The 19,856-nt window shown below is 47.4% G+C and overlaps 1 protein-coding gene across 1 annotated transcript; it reads left to right on the top strand.

Annotated features, from left to right (window-relative positions):
- Nucleotides 1–562: 562 nt before the first annotated feature.
- On the top strand, nucleotides 563–19,856 carry TCF25 (TCF25 ribosome quality control complex subunit). The gene is made up of 18 exons (XM_085318954.1): nucleotides 563–683; nucleotides 1,111–1,376; nucleotides 3,126–3,200; nucleotides 5,332–5,456; nucleotides 7,032–7,097; nucleotides 8,236–8,318; nucleotides 8,876–9,006; nucleotides 11,621–11,720; nucleotides 12,621–12,714; nucleotides 13,911–14,003; nucleotides 14,430–14,535; nucleotides 15,076–15,235; nucleotides 16,337–16,424; nucleotides 17,007–17,165; nucleotides 17,888–17,978; nucleotides 18,645–18,724; nucleotides 19,304–19,376; nucleotides 19,610–19,856. Exons 1-18 carry the CDS (start codon nucleotides 563–565, stop codon nucleotides 19,769–19,771), a joined length of 2,073 nt encoding a protein of 690 aa, XP_085175080.1. The 3' UTR covers nucleotides 19,772–19,856.

Here is a 19,856-nt window from a genome sequence, read left to right as displayed (position 1 = left end):
TTCGAGCTGGTGAGGGGCGGCGGGGGAGGGTGACCGAGGGGGGTGACCGAGGTGGCAGTGGCGGCAGGGGGGGGCGGCAGCGACTGGGGTGTCAGGGACTAGGGTGGCCGGGACTGGGAGGGGTGACGGGGCCTGGGAAGGGAGACAGCGGTGGTGGGGCAGCGGCTGGGAGGGGGTGACCGAGGTGACGGTTCCCGGGAGGGGGCTGGGGCCGGGGGGTCGAAGGGAGGTGGTGGCTGGGAGGGGGCTGCGGAGCGCCTGAGGACGCGGGCCAGGGCCTCGCTGAGAGGTCTGCGTGGCCCCTGGGGCAGTGACTGGTGGGTCTGGGGGTGACCCGGGGGTGGCTTGGGGGATTGAAGGGGAGGGCACTGGGGGTGGCAGCGAGTTGAGGCATGGACAGTTGCCTGAGGGGGCAGAAGTTGGGGCTGAACTGGGAGGAGCTGGGAAGAAGTGGAGGGGGGATGCTGGGGAGCTGAGCAGTGCAAGCCGGGGCAGGCATGGGGAGTGGGGCTGSGAGTGTTCAGCAGGCTGTGCAGGAGGGGCTACATCAGCGGTGTAGGGCATGGGGTGGAAGTGGAATAGATGGGTGTCGTTGAAGCTGGGAGGTGGTCAAGAAGGGGATGAAGATGTCCTTGGGAGCATTCCTGCCACTTTCCCAACCTTGCAGGATCCCAGAGCTGAAGGTCTGGGATCCTGCGGGCACTYGTGCCACGGATGAGTCCCTGGTGGAGCAGTCTGGTCCCTCCTCGCTGGGCACCTTGGCCAGCCCAAGTGGTTCTTTGGGACAGTGGTTACCTCTCCTTTCCCAAGGCTTGGCCACATTAGTGTGGCCAAGGTTGGTTTTGGGCTCTGGCCAAAGAAGAGCAGAGTCCAGGGAGGGCTGTATTTTTCTGCCACTGTGTTGTGTAGCGGGCACTTTGTCATGGCCCTGTGCTCCCTTCTGATAAGTCAGTGGATGTTAGGCCATTCCAGGTGCTCACTAGGCAACACTCTTTAAATGAACTGTTTTCTACCATCCAGCTGCTGGAGAAGGTGACTGGGGAAGCTGAGCCCTGCTACAGTTCTGTCACATTTGTGGAATTTTCCTCTTTCACTTCTAGATGTGAGCAGAAGAGATCTTTGTGAAGTTCTGTCCTCCTGGAAGCAGGAGAGGGCAGAAGCTATCTACGTGCCTGCCGTTTCTGCATCTTACTTGTCTGTTTGCACAGATTACCAATGAAGAATCAGAGGATGACCCATCATTCAAAGAGGAGCGAGTAGATGCCAGACTCAAAGAGCAAGATGTAGCAGAAAGGAACAGTGGAGTGCCTATAACTGAAGAGACAGAAGGTGATGGACAGAGGGACGGAGAAGATGCAGATCAGCAGGACCAAATGGTAACTAAGCTACAGTTATTTAGTAATGATGGTTGTAGCCACACAAGGTATGGAAAGAAGCCGGCCACACTTATTTTCCTGCCTGTGTTAGAACTGAGCAGCTTTGTGTTAGTGACAGAGAAGTGTTTCTCTTCACTTGTGGGTGGGTTTTGTCACTGGCTAAGAGTGTGAGCATTGGGGCAGGGACACGTGCAGGGAGCTTAAATAATAAATAGATGCACGTTAGCATTTGTTCAGAAGTGCAGGCTGCTCGTGTTCCCTGTTTGTACCGAAGCTTGCATCTTGTTGAGTTAATGCCCCAGTCTGTTAGCTGGGGGGTAATGTGCCTACACACTAATTGAGGTTTCGCTTCAGAGAGCAAGTGGGAGATGACTGACTGGCTTCCTGTTCCTTTTGTCCTTATTCCCAAATGGCTGCCTAGTCCAAACAGGCTCTTGCTGCAGGCTCTAGCCCTGGAGCAGAATCAGCACTGTGGTATGGAGGGTTGTGTTAGGAGGCCTGTAGAATACACAGGTGTTTCTGCCTAGGATCCAAGGATCCGTTTTACAGYTGCAAAGGGGAAGTTCCTAGGACATCTCACGTCTCCCTGAGCAAGACCATGTGCTGTTTTTGTTGCCCGTGTCCTCACGAGCACTGAGCTTATGCAAAGTGTGTGGGAAGGAAAGCACCCCTAGGATTCTGAAACAGAGATTGCTTTTCTGCTTCCTTTGTTGCACAACTAATCTTAGCTTGATATAGTGGATGGGGCTGGGCTCTTAGATTAATGTTCAATGAAGCATTTATTTTGGAGAGAATGATGTGGAGAACCCAAACAATGTGAATTAAACATCAAACTTCCTTCTTTATAATAGTATTTTGTTGTCATTTTCTGTTAAGAGCCCTTCCTGTAGTCTGCCCAGGCCCAGTCAACTTGCTGCAAAAATCCTTAAGAGTACACATACTTTTTCATTTAGGATTTCCCAGATAGAAATGAAAAAGCAGGTGTACTCTGAAGTTTTTACACAGCAAACTTGCCAGGCCAGGGCCACACTGGAGCCCTCAGCATGTGTCTCTCTCTGGTCTCGTGTGTCTCCCTCTGATCTGTCACGTGATAGAGCTGGATTGGGGCTGCATATGCCCCTGGTTCTGAAAACAGGTCAGGACCTATACAGCTGTTACTATGATGCTGCTATTTCTTAGATGCATTACCTCTGTAGAGCTGATGATCCTAGAAAGATGTTTTTAGCTCTATATGCTTTGGAGAAGGGCTGCTTGGAAACAGCTTGCCTGTCAGGTTGGAAAATGGTATGCAGTGATGTGAGCTGAAGTAGTTGCATCTTAGTGAGAGGAGTCTGTACTGTGTGATGCTTTCAGGCAGCTGTAAGTTTCTGTGGTAATCAGAGAGATTGCTGAAACTGTCTTACACACTGGAAAGACAGAAATCTGTTTATCCTTGGAAGCAGAAGGATGAAAGATTTGGGATATGCCATATTTGGAAGAACTGTTTCTTCTCTGACTCTGTAGTCTTAGACACATAGGAGATTCTGTTGAGATTTAACCCTTACAGTTGTGAACTTCTGGTGTTTTCCTCTGTTTTTTCCCTTGTGTCTTGATTGCTGCTTGCTGGCGAACTTGAAAGGATGAATATTGGCTTTGTTTGAAGGACCTTCCGATGTGGTGATCCCTGTGGAAACACACTTCTCCCCTTTGCAGCGTTCCTCGCTGCATTCCATGGATGTGTTCTGGCAGTTGTTTCATTTGTCTTTGCAGCCTATGTCAAGTAACAAGCCACGAAAGAAAAAAAAGAAAAGGAAAACCAAGAAAGCTTCAGCAGGCGAGAATCTGGTATGTCTGCGTTTGTTCTGAGATTTAGCATTCTTGCTAATTTCTGCATTGGGGTTGACAAAATATCAATACTTACATGGTAGCAGAAAATATTTTGAGGCAAAAATGCTCCCTTTTACATAGAGCTCCTTTGAAATTATGAAATGACAACAGCAGCTTTTGATTATAGTCCTTCAAGCAAGTGGGACTGGCTCAGCTCTACCTCGGATAGTTAGATCTGGAATCCTCACAAAAGCATCTCTCTTTCATCTATGCTTTGAGGCTTTACACAGGAGGAGGCTCTTTAGGAGTGGGAAGGGTTTTTGCATTTTCACTATACTTTGCTTGCCCTACATAAGTAGCTCTTCCAGCTCTGCAGAACTGTACAAAGCTCTCGCTGTCAGTAAGCAATGAGTCACGTTACCTTTGCTTGCTTCTCCTCCATGTGCAGCAATGCACCTTCCTCTCTGTGGTTTGACATCTAATAGCTGAATGCTGACAAAAGCATCTGCCAGTGTCAAATGCATTATCAGCAAACATGCTGCCAGGTGCTCTTCCAGTGGGACTTGCTCCTGTCCTTTCGGTGATGAAGGAAGCGAAGGGGACTGATTCCCTTTGACTAAGTTGTCTACCCCTAACGAAGTGTGCTTGAAGAGGGTTAAGAGCTTCACCCAGTGTCTGTATTTGTTGTGGATTAAATTGTAACAGACACTTCTATATTGAGTTATATTTTACGTACTTCACATAGACTAGGCAACTAAATGTGTTGTCCTCCTTAATCATTTAAATTCAATAGAAATAAAATTATTAAAATGGTGAAATATTTTCTGCTAAGGTTTAAAAGTCTTAATTGTTCACTTGGGGAAAATCCTTTGCTAAATTTATTGAATCATGATGTGCTGAAATTCTGAACTGGCTGTTGTGAGCAGTGGCTGCCTGTGCAGGTGCCAGGTTGACTGCCTCCTCCCAGGGAATTCACCCAGGTAAGTTCAGGAGCTGGTTGCTAAGGCTGAGAAACCGATCAATGAGTGACATGGCAGGAAAGCCTGTTTCTTTTCCCAGTCCAAGAATAACAAGCAATGGGATGGCATCTGCGAGCTCTAAGCTCTAGACAGACTTAATCCCCAGAAACAGGCCGTTTGGTTTGGTAACTAGAAATAATGCTACCTTTGTTCAATCACTTAAATGCAAAACATTAAATCTTCTTATGTATCCACTACACGCAGTTTGGCTATATTTATCTAATAAAGACAACCTCAGAATGCTGTTCATGTGTTTTGAATGGAATTCTACRTTCTACCCACGCACGTCATGAGGAGAAAGTTAATTGGCTACATAAGAAATGCATCGCTTGCCATTTGGGGGCAAAATAGAGGAGAAATACGAATAGAAGTGTTACACAACAGTTTAACATGTGTTGGAGTATATTCTCCTGGTTATCAGCAAACCGGGAAAGTGACTATGTGTTACATTAAAACTGGGTAAAACATGCAATCTTATCATAAGGATCACAGCAGTAACTTAGTGCTTCCTTGGGAAGCAGGCAGTGAAGACTGATTATTTAGAAACTTATTAAAATCAGCAGCTCGCCATTTTGTCATATTTTAGAAATTAAAGATTGCAGTTTAAATAAATTAGAACATAGCAAATGATGGGTGGGAAGGGGCAGACTAGAGACCAGGTGCACAGACTTGTCAGCTTTCCGTTATGTCAGGAATGACTACTGTGACCATCTAGTTTGGGCCCAGAGCATGAGATCAGCAGGAAACCTGCCACCTCTTGCCCAAGCTAGGTATGTTTAGTATGCATATCCAGACTCATGACTGTGCGAAGAGCAAAAGGCCTRTGTTACCTTGCTCAAGTGGAGAACAGCAGCTGGCACATCTGGTGGCTGTCACRCAGTGAAGGCAGACTCGGGGGGGGATCCTGTGGGAAATGAAGAGCACTGGGTGGAGAGCAGGGGGCCTCCTTTGAGAGAGAGTGTGCGTGCACCAGAAGTGGGACATAGGGTAGCAGCTGAGTGAGAAGTGCTGGGATCAGGACAAGCCAAAGGATTTGGAGGCAGCTGGGTGTGGTTCCTTCTGGGTGACTTGTGTGCAGCAATGACTCATTTCGTAACAACGATGTTGTCTTTGCATGTGCATGTCTTAAGGAAGACARTGACCTGGAAGACATCGACAGCCTTCTGGAGAAGATTGAGGATACCAATGGGCTATCGCAACAAACACAAAGCGGAGTAATTGCTGACAGCAGGCCTCTGCTCTATGTAGAGCACAGGTAGTGCTCTCTTTGCTTCCTGATTTGGCCTTGGATATGACAGGGAAATCTGTTCCACAAGAAGGGAGATAGGACACTGCCTATATAATCTGGCTATGAGTTCAGGACCTTACTTGAAAGGGGTTGTGGTAGTSGTTGTGAGGGCAGCCCCATTTCTAACCACTGGTTTTAGAGCTATGTTCATTTTTTAGCACTGACTGGTATTTTCTGCTCTTGTATCTGGTTTGAGCAGGTAATTGGACCAGAATGATCTTCAGAGGTCCCTTACAGCCTAAAATATTCTGTGATTCTTTGTAGAAGAATCTCTACAAAGCTGCTGAAAGCCTCAGTGCATAAAGCTTTGAAATCAAACTAGCCTGGTCAGCTGTCTGCCTGCGTTCAAGCCRGCTCCTGTGAGCAGCAGGCCCCAATACTGCGTGTGTTCTCATCTAAAGAGGGCTAAACAATAACAGGAGCTATTTCACCAGGAAAGCTGGTTAGACTTGTCTAAGCTTTTCCACATGTGACCATTGACAGAACTGGACTAAGCGTCAAGTGCAGCCAAAAGCTGAGGAATGAATTGGCCTCAGACTAGAGATCCATCACATCTTGCCTTATATTCCACCGAAACCTGTTTGAATGGGCCAGTTGTTGGGTCCAGCATGTTTCTGAGTCCTGGATAGGTGCAGAGACTGGTAGTTCTTCCTGTTTCTGGCAAGCACATTCACATTTGTAGGCTGGGACAACTTGTCAGTTCAGGTTTCAAAACTTCCAATCACACTGTGTCAAAATTGAATCTAGCCTGGTGGGCACTCATTGCTAGTTCAGCCTGTTCAGGGTCATTTCAATAAAGCAAGGAATGTTTGCATGCCTAGAGATGTTTTTAATTTCAGTGACTTCTGGGGTCAAAGAAACATGAGTTACAAACCTTTGAGAACTGGATAATCTCAGAGCAGTTGAGGGTTGGCRGTGCTGGATCTCTGCCTTTCTGCTCCCTCTCTTTCTTTGAGTCTTCCTCACCGGACAGCAGAGAGAAACCCCTCCTAAATATGTCTCACATCTCTGGGCCAAGTCTTACGTCAAGAAACTGTAGATGTCGTGCACATACGGTCTCTGTTTAAAAAATGCATTTTATTCCTTCCCAGCCTTTCTGCAGTCGTTAAGGTGCTTGCCCTGCATTGCATGTTGTCATTGCTAGGCTCTCAGCAGCAGGTATTTCATGTCTTGCAGACACAAGTACCCCAAGCACGCATTCCTGAACGGAGGCTGTCCATAGGCGTATCCCAGACTAAGGCCCCAGATGCCCTGGAGATGGCAGTAGAGGTATTCCTAGCTCAGCACCAATTTGAAGCAGAGCACAAAGAAAGCATGCATCTGGCTGAGTAGGGATGTGGACACCTCCTGTTTTGACCACTAATTTTTAGTCTCTTTTCAGTGTGTTGTGTCAGATCAGTGGTGTGTCTGACAGTTCAGGGGCTTCCAAAGGCACTTCAGAGGTACAGAATATTTGGCACTGATGAAATGGGGTAGAACGTGACATCAGAAGACTTTTGTCTGTGTTTAACAGTGATTTCTTTCTTGTTTCAAACTTTTCAGAAACTTGAACCCAGAAAATGAGTTGAAGAGATACTTCGGGGCTCGGGCTGTTCTTGGTGATCAGAGGTTAGTCCAGAATTTAATGTTAAATCTTTTCAAAGTCTGAGGCAGTGTGTTTGTCCTTCCCCTGATACCACTTACTGAACCCCCAGTGCTATGACAGTGTGGGGAACTTAGGGCACTGATGTGTTCCAGATGTTGTATTTATTTAGTAGGTTCAATGGGGATAGGATAATATTTTTTGTGACATTCATGAGGGAGAGTAAAGCTTCTTCAGACTTCTTTTAGTAGTTGCTTTTTGTTCTGCTAATTTCCCCTCTCATTATTGTCAAATGCCCTTCTAAAGTCTTTTCAYTCAAATTCACAAAATATTGACTGTTATATGTTTCTTTCTCCAGCATTTGTCATTTGTTGCTATTCAAAAATCTCAGATGTTTTGTTGAGTGGGACCTGAATACTTGCCAAGTAGTCTCGTGCATTTGCTTAGAAGGACTCAGGGAACCCACTGCTTCTTAGAGCTAAGATTTCCATGCAGTTAGATATTTGTAGTGTGGCGGATACTATCTAGAAGATCTCTGCTTTAAGGATTGAGTCAGAAAATGTGTGCATAGGAAGGGGGTAAGCTCAGAGCACTGATGGCAGAAGTGGAAGCCTTCTCTGAAGAAGTCTGTGGAAGGGTTAAGCTCCTTCAAGGAAAGATTAAAACTAAAGGCGRTATCTAGGAAAAAGAAATAGTGCCTTACCTAGGGAGTACACGACTTTCTTTGAGTAGTCTTGATTTATGAATTTCTCGTGCCCTGAACCAATACATTGGTTGCACCTCTGAGTATAACTTAAACTAAATCAATTGACATTTGAAGGCCTTCTGAGAAGGGCCCTTTAATTTGTCCTGGGAAGCTGTTTGAGGCAAAGCAGCAGCTGATAATTTGGCACGAGTGAAAATGGGGGAAAGAAGCTGTWGAAGTGGAAATGCTGGAGGCACTGGCTGGCCCAAGGAGGAATGGTTAAAGTAAGGAAAAGCTTAAGTGAAGSTATGTAGTGCCTTGAAGGGAAACATGATAAAGCTCTGGACAAAAGCTCCATGTGGCCCAGCTTCAGCTGAAGAAGCAGTTTTCCCTCAATYATCCTTTTTTCTGGCTGTTTTTTAGCCCTACTCGTTCTGTTAGTGTAGAGAAACTATGCCCTGTTGTGTTTGTTTCCTTAGGCCAAGGCAAAGGCAGCGCCAGTATGTCCGCAGCACGTGGCTGACAGCTCCCAAGAACACCTGGCCACGCTACAGCAAAACAGGTGAGGCTTTCAGCGCTACCTCCTGAAGCATCGCTCTGCTGCTAGCCAACGGGGCACATCAGTCATGTGTCAGTGCTGGCACAGACATCTGCTTCTGCCAGTCTGGCTTCCTAGAGCCTGAGTGCACAGAAACTGGAGCTTCTTTMTTCAGGTGCCAGGCCCAGGCTTGCCCTGGCTGATGCAGTAACCAAACCGCAGGTCAACTGATGGAAATACCTACTTTCTCAACGGGGAGAAGGACTTTCTGTGATATTGTATCTTAGCGTTTGAGCTTTTTTTCTGCTATCTTAGAGTTTGCAGGTGGTATGTACTTCCCTTGCCACAGCAGTCTTTCTGGGTTGTGAGAAATATGTGTGGAGAGAACAAATTGTCTGTGCTTTTGGGGCGGATTTGGATCTTTGATTCATGGGAGGAAGAAAAGGAGTGAAACTTTCTGAGGATTTCTGAAAATACGTCTGGCTTTGGACCCAGTGATGTGAACAAGCTTTCCACGTTTTAAGAAATGTTATGCTTACAGGCCGCAGCAGTGCTACACATATCTCCCTTGCACTCTGTAGGTATTGCCATGCAGCTGGTGGAGACAAGGAGGGGAGTGCAGTACTTCACGTTTGAGCACCATCGCGAGTACCAGCAAGTGCAGTTCAAGTTCCTGGATGCTGTGGAGTCCATGGACCCCAACAACATTGTGGTATGTTGTGAAATTGGGATGCCCATGCTGTTACCCCCTGTGTTTCCTGCAGTCCCTTTTTCTGTCAGGTGAGGTGGGCTGGTGCATTATAGTGCTCATTTTTTGGCAGTCTCATTTTGAGCAGTAGTGTCCCATGTGCATCTCTGCGTGGGGCAAGGTAGCATTGCTTGTTGAGCTCTGTTTGCACCTTTAAATAATAAAAGTGATGGAAGTGGTGCAAATGAGATCCAGCCCCTGATGACCAAGCCTTGGTGGCTCTGTCCAGAGACCATGTCAGGTAGCCATCTGGAAGAGGAGCCTGTAGGAACCGGATGTTTGGCTGGAGGGTTAGGAATAAAGCTTCCTTGTCTCAAATTGTCAGCTGGGAAAGGAAGAATATTGTATAAACTGTTCTTTAACAGGGAATCTAAACTAACAGTTGTTCTATTTATAAGCTCTTCCATAGATGAAAAGTGTGTCTTTTCTTAGTATTTCAGCAAAACAGTCTTTGTGTTGAAAGTTCTTCAAGCGTGTCCAAGCTCATTAAACTGTATGGTAACATTTATAGTTTGTAATGATAAGCAACAGTGAAATTGCTCTGCACCCTTCTGAACCATAATTGAGGTATTTTTGCTCTGAAAACCCTGGCCACGTGAGCTTGGATACATGGACTAGAGAAGTTTCTTAAAGAGGCCATTGTCTACTGAATAAAATTTACTTCCTCCCACTTTCCCACCCTCTGCTCATAGCAACTGCTCTCTTGAGCTCATTGATTCTGCTTGTAATTAGATTGAACAATTCGTATTAAATGATGCAAGTAGTTCCTGTGCAGTAGTACTCAGTCTAGGATCCAGTCTTGAGGCCAGTTCACATATAGACTTGTATGGATGTGCAGAGCCAGACAGGTTTACTGTGCTGCATTTCAGTCCTTATGCTCCRTCTCTGTTAAGCGGCCTAGCTGTGTCTAAAGGTGTTCCTACAGCCTTAGTCTTTCACTTTTCTTTCAAGAGTAAAATCTAACAGACAAGGGTTTGTTGATGCCAGAAGTACTTCAAAATCTCCAACAATTTATCTATGACAGCTGCAATACAGCTGTGTAGCCTGAGTCCCTATGTGCTTGACTGCTRTGGTTGCATGCAAGATACAAAACATATTTTTTCAGAGTCCTATTCAGTGATCTTTTTCTTCTGCTTTTGCCAGTGGATTAGAAAGGTCTTGTTGGTGAAGCTTTAAGTGCTTATTATTAAGAGCGTTTTTCCCAACACTATGATACTGGATGTTCCATCCCTTCTGATAAGAAAGGCTTCATGGGAACCTAGAGAAAGTGATGATAAGCAAAATGTCAGGCAAGTGGCACTGAGGCAAAGGCATTAGGCTAGGCTAGCCTGGAATATGAAAGCTTTATACTGTAGATGGGAACACTGGCCATCACTCTGGAGATGTATGACTTGTGGAATTTTTGAAGACAGGTTTTGGGGTTTTTTCTGGGGGTTGGAAAGGGGAGAATCCTAGACATTGCGGAGTTTTGAAGTAACTCCAGTATTTTCATATTGAACCTGAGTTTTAAGTATTTAGTAAAAATAGGGAATGTACAGTATAATTAGTGAATGAAGAGTTCTTTGAGGTATRTTTTAACTTCTAGTTTTCAGATGCCTGGAAAAAAACATTTTATTTCCATTACCATTCAGGACCTGAATCCTGAARTTTTAATAGATCTGTGAAAACAGCCTCTCCATGCCCAGAGGAGAGTAAAAGCCTAATCAAATGTTAAGAATTGTTAGAAAGGGATAGAGAACAAAATAAAAATGTAATTATACCTGGTGGCTGCATCTTGAATATTCTGTGCAGTTGTGGGTCCTCTACCTTCAAATGTAGTAGGACTGAGAGACATTCAGAGAAGGATAGAAGGGATGATCAAAAGCTTGGCACAGCCTCTGTGCTAGAAAAGCAAGGTTGGCTGGGGCTCTGTTTGAGGAAAGTGCCTGAGGGAAGCTGCAACAAAGATCCCCAGTCCTGTGTGGAGTGAGGAGGGATCTGGCTGCCATCCTTTCTAACACAGGGATGAAGCTGGCAGATGCAGATTGAAGGAAGTTCTTTGCAGTGTGTATTTAAGCTGTAGATGGATCTCTGTATCACAGAGTGTGGGTGCAGAAAAGTTAGCAGGGTCAATAAGTGAATAAATTCATGAGAAGAAACTCCACTGAAGGCAATTAATGTAAGATGGCATCTCTGACAGTGGGAGTCCCTGAACCCCTAATGGTTGGCAGCTTAGAGAATATGCTGGGACTCATCACGTTCTCCTGTTTGTCCACTTTCTCAGACATCTACTGCTGGACAGGATGGATCTGTAGTCTGACCCAATGTGGCTGTTTCTGTGTGGCTTTAATCTGTAATTCTAGCCTTACAAATGAGATATAGCCCAGACTTGAGATATAGTGTTAGCATTAGCTGTCTGATGGTGTGGGACAGTATTCCTTTGCCTTCAAACCCAGAGGCAAGAATAGTCCCTTTCTCCTATATGCTGTATCAGGGTATTTGCCTTCCTGCCGTACTTACAGAGCTTGCCTTGTAGGCACAATGCATAAGAAACCAGTGATTCGTGCCATCACGTAACCAAGCTCCTGCTCTTCTGTAGCTATTGCTTCAGATGAACCCATACCACGTGGACTCGCTTCTGCAGCTCAGTGACGTGTGTCGCATGCAAGAGGATCAGGAGATGGCCCGTGATCTCATAGGTAAGAGCTGAAGTGAGAAGTAGGTGGACTCAGTTTTGCTTCAGTTTTAACAAAGAAATAGCAAACTAGAAGGGTTTGTTCAGCTCTGTGTTTGTGACTGTGAGCACTGAGCCTCATATAGTCCTTAGAGTAGCAATTTTTGCTGGAGGCTTTTGAGTAAAGAGCACCTGACATGCTTATCTGTTGCAAAGCACATTGACTGGACTGGTTGTCTGGACAAGAGTTGATGACATCTCACCTGTGAGAAGCCCCTTCCAGGAAGAGAGCCTGTTGACTTAGTAGCTATCAAGTACTGCGGCATGAGGGACTGTTGCAGGAAGCCTGCTCTATCTGCAGGGAATGTGCCAACTCTCCAGGCTAGGGTGCTTTACCTTCTTATGACCAGTATGCTGCAGGCCAGCATGTCAAGCTCTGCTCTTTGGGCACTGCAGACTGGACGGGGGAAGGAGGCATCCTAGAGGTACTGCTGTACCACACTGAAGTGTTTGAGATGTGGCATTTAGTTACTTGGGTATGCATTCTTCAGCATGATAGGAAAGACCAGAGGTGCAGTGAGGACAGGATTTTTGGCTTCCACCTCTGAAGATGGTTGTGACAGAGGCAATTGTAGCCCAGACCTCTTCCAGAAGAGTTACTTTTTGCAGCCAGAGCATGATCTAATACCTGGAGAAGGGTAATAATGCTTGCTTGCCTGGATCTCTACTGGGACCATGTATTCTAAAGTAGTTTTGCACCTTGCTAGGGTGTGAAACAAGCTCATTTCATGGCCTGTGGGCTCCTGAGCCCTCAATTATTGATGTCYGGGCCAAATCAACTGTCATATGGGGAACGCTGAGGTACAGGGAGAGCATGCTGTGCTGGGATGATGGCATGCCCTGATGGTGTTYGTGCTGTGTGCAGAGAGAGCGCTGTACAGCCTGGAGTGTGCGTTTCACCCCGTTTTCAGTCTCACCAGCGGAAGCTGCAGGCTTGACTACCGGCGACCGGAGAACAGGTAGGTGGTTCACCTGTCTGTGGTGTGTCTGCTGGAGAACAGTTACCAGTGTGCTGATGGCCTATTTTGGACACGGAGACCCAGATTCACAGTATCTGCTGCATCATCTACACTTGCAAGCGGTGGCTGGGGACCTTGAATGCCCCTTTCTGACAGAATAAGTTTTACCAGTCAGCAGTCAGTAGCAATGCCCCTTGGCAAAAGGGACAAAGGCAAAACATCTGTAAACACAGGCAGTGCTTGTGAKAAGGGTGCAGGTGCTGGAGACTTCAGCTTCACTGGATCACTTACACTGATGTAAACTGAAATTTACTGTAAAGTACCCTCTTTCCCGAGGGATTTCTCATCTAAGCATTAGTTTTTCCTCCCTGTTGGTGTCCTTTTCAGTACACTTATTACCTGTTACTGCAAAAAGACACTTGTTTTTTTTGTCACAGAAATACTCACTGTGGGTTTATGTCTGTGTTTGGTCTCCTGTGTGCTGTCTGCTCAGCCCTTGTTCCCAGCACTTGCACTTTTCACGGCCTGGCTGTTTATATAATATTGACAGTTATGCAGCTGCAGAGAAAGGTGACTTTTTTCTTGTAATTTTCCAGTCAGCTGACCTAAGTAATCTCTCCCAAATCTCTATACCTTGAGTTTGCTCAGCTTTCCGGTTCCCATTCGCTGACAGACTTTGTGCCGTCTGTTACCTGAACGCTGTGATCTGTATCTTACCCAGGTGGGATGTTAGTCCTTTCCGCCGCGTACATGTGGTCATGCGCACGCTGTGTCGCTGTCCTCTCATAACRCTGAGCTGAGGCATGGTTGTGCTAAGCCTGCAGGATGCAGGCTCTAGGGATTTACTTATTTCTTTTGTTGTGAATCATCAGAGCTGGTGCTGTGGTGTGCACCAGGCTATGGGTCCTTGGGGAGCAGAGGTGAAATAGGCCACAATTTTGTCATCTCCCTGCTTGTACAGTGGTGTGAAGATCAAAAATCTGCGATGAGAATCTGGAGCCTCCTTGGGGGGGGGAGTCTCTGGTATTCTGTGTTGAAGCACTAGGATGGGGTTCCGGGGTCCTGCTTGGCTGTACAGCTGCATTAATACCGGAGGGAGGAGGCGTTCAGGCTGACTGGTTTGTTACCCTTAAGTGAAGTGAGGCACTCTTCTCTAAATTTGGCTTCTAAAACCTGTTCTTATTCTGTCTCTGCAGAGCTTTCTACCTGGCTCTCTTCAAACACCTGATGTTTCTGGAGAAGAGGGGCTGTCCTCGGACAGCCCTGGAGTTCTGCAAGCTGATTCTGAGGTAAAGGCCTCAATGGAGTGCTTCATCCACATTTCCTCCAGGAAAGCAAGGTCCTCTCCACTACTGAGCTGTGGGCCTGGCTARTATGGAGAAAGGCCTGACAGAGCCCAGAGTTTTTACAGAGCGTATGTGCAACAGTGGCTTCAACCTGCTGTATTTGTGTGGCCCTTGATCTTCCTCCTGTGTCGTTCCATGGAGGGCCTATCACCCCTCTGCAGGAGCATGGACTCAGGAGGGACAGGCACAGCTCTTGCTGTGCCTGCCATGTGGGGATGATTTTATTCTCCTCATCTCCATTTGCTGAGTCATAGAAACTTTCTGGATGCTAGTTGGGAAAGTCTTGTTTGACTTAGAAATGAGGGCAGCTACTTAAGCTTCTGTGACACTTATTTTGGTTCCTCCCATTGTGCTTGCCGCTCTCTGAAGCCTTGATCCGGAGAACGACCCGCTGTGTGTACTGCTGCTGATTGATTTTCTGTCCCTTCGAGCTAGAGAATATGGTTTCCTGACACGCATGTTCCAGGAGTGGGAGGTGAGTTGCCAACAGGCCACCCTAGCGTGAGACAAGGCAGAATAAGGAGGGAGCAGGTTCCTGGGGCTTGGGTTCCTGGGGCTCGGGGCTTTTCAATGGGCTGTCTTCATGGGAGTAGAGCTGGAAGAGGGGGGAAGCTGTGTCATTAAAGTGAGAGGAAAAACACTTGTATCTCTAGAGCTGTGTAAAAATTATCTCCTGCAATTTCTCTCCAAAGTAGACCCTCTGAGCTACATTGTATATCATTTTCATAACTGGCTTAACTGTTTGGGGGCTGTCTCATGGGCAGGCTGGCATCCTGAGATCTTAGAATGACCCGTAAAAGTTAGGATGCTTGTTTTGTTGTAATCCTGGTACCTTATAAACAGTTACGTCAACTCAAAATTGCTTTCTCAGTTGTGGCAACACCAAGCCAAGCCAGAGACTGGAAAGTAATTTACTCCAGTAAGCAAGAAATCCCACCAAACATACAGTTCAGCTGTGTTGAAATCACTCTACATGTCTTCATTTCTTACTAAATCTATCCTTTTGATCCCACAGAGTCACCGAAATTTGTCCCAGCTCCCCAATTTTGCCTTCTCAGTTCCTCTGGCCTATTTCTTCCTGAGCCAGCAGGAGGAGCGCTCGGAGCTGGAGCTAAGCCAAGCCCGGGAGAGAGCTGCCCGGCTCATCCAGCTTGCGCTGATTATGTTCCCAAGCGGTAAGTCTGTCCCCACTGGTAAGTCCATCCCCACAGGCTTTGTCGCTGTCTTCACCTGCAAAAGCAAATGAAGGTTCCAGGCAGTCAAAAACAGTAGCAGCAGTTTGCCCGTGGGTTGCAAATGGTGTCTGCCATAGTCTGTGTGAGACAGGAGCCCAGACTCAGAGGGGTGACACGGGTCATACAGATCAGCAGTGATAGGCACTGCTGTAAGAGTCCAAGATGTATCTGCAGCCGGCTGTGGGCAGCAGTGGGGTTTAGCCTTTCTGCCCTGCACCTTGGCAAGGCCAGAGAGAGCAAGCAGTGGAATCAGATAGGGCCGACACAGCGTTGAGTCTGCCGTGTCTTAGGAGGAGATCAGCATCTGTTCTCTCTGCTCTTCACTCTCTGTCAGAGCAGCTGATGCCCTTTCACTGTAGATAGTCRCAGGCACGCGAGTTGGGGGAGGGTGAGAACTGAAATCTTGGAGCAGGAAAGTGGTTTACCACAGGATTCCTCAGAGCAGAGACAGCAAGTCTCTCTCAGCTCTCCCTCCAAGGCACTGCTGCGCGTTAGATGTGGTCTGTACGGGTACCCATCGCTCTTGCTTTTATCCAGTTAAGGCTCCTGTCCCTGAAAAGAGATAAGCAGCCCTTCCAGGCCCAGAGGRGACACAGAGTGCCAGGGAGGATGTGCCTTTATAGGCAGGAACAACCAGCTTTTGAACAGAGCTTTAGTTTGTGTTGGCTGAAAACATCTTTTTTGCTGCTTGTCCTGGTGACTGAAATAAAACCCTTGTTCAGGTTCAAAGGCTGGCAGCATTAATTGCGTAGAATTGCACCTTATCTCACTGAAAAAAGTTTGTCCATGTTTTTTTTTTTCCTTTCCTTTGGATCTGTTTCCATCAGCCACACAGGAAATAAAACACAGCATGACACTGTCAGCTTCACAGCTAGAGTTTATCTTTGTGTTGGTTCTTATTCAGCGCCCCCGACCTGTTGGGAGACTTGCCCTCGCTGGGTGGGGGCCTGTCTCTCCGCAGCCCTGGCAGGGTTGCCTGGCCRCTCCCATGGCAGTTCTCGGCAGTCTGTTGAAAATGAGCTATGTGACTTTCTCCTGCAGTTCTTATGCCGTTGCTGGATCATTGCAGTGTGCAGGCAGATGCCAGGGTCACATCCCATTCCTTTTTTGGGCTGAACGCTCAGATAAGGTAAGACCTGGAGATGTTCTTATTAAATAGAAGAAATCAGTTCTTCTAGTAGTGAGACTCTTGCTTGCTCAGGCAGTTAATTGAGTTACAAGCTGTGGAGAGGAATATCTATTCTTTCTGAATAAGGTATGCTGAGAGGCTGTCAGATGCTTTGATAATGGATTCCCATAAAAGCTACCAGATAAGTCTAATAGACCTGCTTCACYTTAACGTAGATGGGTCAGGAGTTCATACTGTAGCTTGCTGATACATGTAGCAACAGAACAACGTGTGCATGCTTTTGGGGCAGGCTGTCTCCTGCCAGTCTGGGTTTCCCTGACACGTGTCCTGTAAACACATGAATGGTATCCCCCTCGGGTAAAGACAGTAGAACTTTCATCTCTTGACTTTGTTTGTCCCAGAAATAGACAGAGGCAGAAAAACTGGGGAAGGTGGATGTAAACAGCAGAGCTGGGAGCCTGTGATTCCTCTTTTCTTATTCTCACACTGAAGCACAGTCYAGAGTCAAGCCCTTTCTAGACAGCACAGGTACTTGCAGGCAGGAGGAAGGAAGGGGCCCTGAATAGTAACTGTCTCCTATAGCCAGCCTCCTGCCTTGAACCAGCTGACATCCCTSTATGTGGGACGGACTCACTCCCTGTGGAAGGACCCCGCTGTCATGGCCTGGCTGGAGACAAACGTCCATGARGTGTTACGCAAGGTGGATGCCAGGGACCCGCTGGTGGAGGAGTGTGAGCACAAGTAAGTGCGGTAGGCGGAGATGAACAGCTCTTATACTGGATGAGGGTGCAGAAACACTGGGACAGACCAGGCCAGAGAGTTCTTTAGATGAGAGAGAAGTTCTCTCCTGGGCAGCAGAGACTTTGGCATTGGCTCACAGCCCCAAAGCTGCTGATGTTGAGGGTTAAGCTGTGAGGCCAGGAAGGCAGAGGCTCTCTTCTTCCTGGCTTTGTACAAAGGTGAATTAAGAACTGTGGCTCTTGCTCATTGAGGAAGGTGTGCTGCACTGGCTTCTTCCAACCTTGACTGTTGCATGTGCCTTGGAAGCAGTGCAGAGAAGACGAAGGGGTTACTGCTGCCTGGGAGCTGCAGGCAGTGACTGCATAGGCTCAAAGGCATTTAGCACGCAGGGCAGGGAAGTGCTTAGAACAACTTCCAGTGCTTCTGAGAAGCTRGAGGGAGAGGCATTAAGTGTTGTTCTGAATTGAAGTTAGTTTGCTCTGCTGACTTGCAAGGAAGTGGTGAGAGGTATCTGTGCAGCGTCTCTGAGCTCTTTCATCTAGAGGTCAGCAGCCACTAAGCGACTTTGGCTTTGCCTCAGCTCTCTCTGATGTGGCAAGTCCCAGCAGAACCAGSGATGAAGCTAACATTGCACCTAGAGAAGCAGAAATGAAGAGCTTGTGCTGAAGTGTGTTCTGTGCGATCTCTGAGCAGAAATCCTCTGTCTCCCCTCCCTGCCTTAGGAGGAAGATGCGATACCAGAGTGCACCCAGGAATATCTACCGACATGTGATCCTCTCGGAGATGAAGGAAGCCACGGCAGCTCTGCCTCTGGTGAGGGGCCTTAAGGTGGCCCAGATGGCGTTGCTGTGTGTGATGTAATGGCACTTGCATCCCTGTTACGCAAACAAAAAAACACAGCCATTGGAGGGGTCCCAGAGAGGACACACAGATAGGTTATTTTGCCAGACTTAACGGTTCCTTGTGCCCCACAGAAGAGAGGGACTTCAGCTTGCTGCTGTGTCCCTTTGTGCTGCCCTTGGGTTGCTAGCAGCAAGAACGCCATGCTTGGTTCATGGAAGTGCTGGTGCACACTGTGGTGCTGGAGGAAGAGACAAGAAAGCAAGGTCCAAAGCATGTCCCAAACTTAGCAATATTGCACCAACAGTTAAAGGAAGTCCCTTGGTCTTACTCATCATGGCTTGTTTGCCCAAGCAGTCCAGCGTGTTTTCCATCCTGCTTTTGGGAAAAGACATTCTGGCACTGCAAAAATAAATGTCCACATGACCTCAGAGTGCCTTCGCTGTTTGCACTGTTTCCTGGGACACCTCAGAATAAGGCACAGAGAGGCAAGTGTAGTTGCCCAGACTGCAGCTGGTGCCTAGCTCTGTTGTGCTCCCTCATATTAAGGCCTGTCCAAGTGGTTGGACTGTCTCCATGCCTTAGTGTTTACTGCTGGCGACAGCACAACCTTCACCTCTTTCTTTCTCCCTTCTCCAGGAGGTGACATCACAGCCTGTAATGGGGTTTGACCCCTTACCTCCCTTGGACTCCATCATTTCCTACACCCGACCAGAAAGGTACCTTCTGCATCCCTTGTTTCTGCACTGGCCCAGCTAACACGTTCCCARTATGTCTGCTCGGTGCTCGGAGCTGATGTCACCCTCCGTGTAAGAGCCTGGCTTATGGCTCTCGCTGACAGGCGAATTACACAGGCAGGACTTGTCCTGCTGCTTTTGCTTATTGCTGGTGGTCGCCATCAGAGACAGCAGCTATTCAGAGCCTTTAGGACAAAGGCTGTTGAAAAATATTGGTTGGCATTAGCATCTCTTAATTGCAGCCAGCCTCTGTGTGCAAAGACTGTTTAGGTGAAGCTGGTACATGTCTTACACACTGACCCTGCTAAAAACCTGGTAGTGCCTTTAGTGATCACTTTGCCCAGACCCTGGCCAGTTGCTGGATGCTTGCAGCAAGCAAATCTCTGTGAATGCCCCAGCCTTGCTTTCGGGAAGCCTGGGCTTGCTCAGGTAGGTGCTGTGTGTTGGTACCGAGAGTATGGCCCTCTCCAGCTTCTCTGCACTGTCTCAGCCCGAATGGGTGCCGAAAGGTCAAATACCAATTTACCYCCTTAACAGTGTTGTGTGACTTTTCTCTTTCAGAACGAATCATCCATCCAATGAAAGCACTTTATCTCTCTTCTTCCGATCACTGTTGCCAAATTTTAACTTACAGGTATGTGCTGTCAGCTGCTGTTGGCAAATCTGAGCACACTTTTGCTTTCAATACAGACAAAAGTATCTACTGCACAGTGTTTCTGCAAAGGGAGTGGCTCTTGGCATATGCAGTTCATAAACGTCAGGTTGCAGAATAGCCTGATTCTCCCTGGCAGGCAACCTTGCCTCTTTGCCTGTTTGCTGCAGGCAGGCAGCTCTGCAGCTGGGTGCTGTGGCTCTGCTCTCTTGCAGGCGGACATCAGACACGATGGGGATGAAGAGGCTGGAGCAGGCCAGGACCTTAACCAGGGGGTGAACAGGCTCATGGCAGCCATGCGGGACATGCTGGCAAACATCCAGTTTCAGGAGCCCCCGCGAGATGACAATCCCGAAGGCGATGCAGACTGGGACTGAGCTGAGAGCGTGCATCTTCCGCCATCGCACTGTGTAATCGCACCCCTGACCTGTGTTGCACTCCAATAAAGTCACACAAACCAGA

This window comes from Rhea americana, unplaced genomic scaffold (assembly GCF_003343005.1).
Source record: "Rhea americana isolate MKP2758 unplaced genomic scaffold, rheAme1 scaffold_565, whole genome shotgun sequence".
Classification (NCBI taxonomy): domain Eukaryota; kingdom Metazoa; phylum Chordata; class Aves; order Rheiformes; family Rheidae; genus Rhea; species Rhea americana.
Note: the sequence above shows the minus strand (reverse complement) of the source record. Positions and strands in the feature narration are given on the sequence as shown.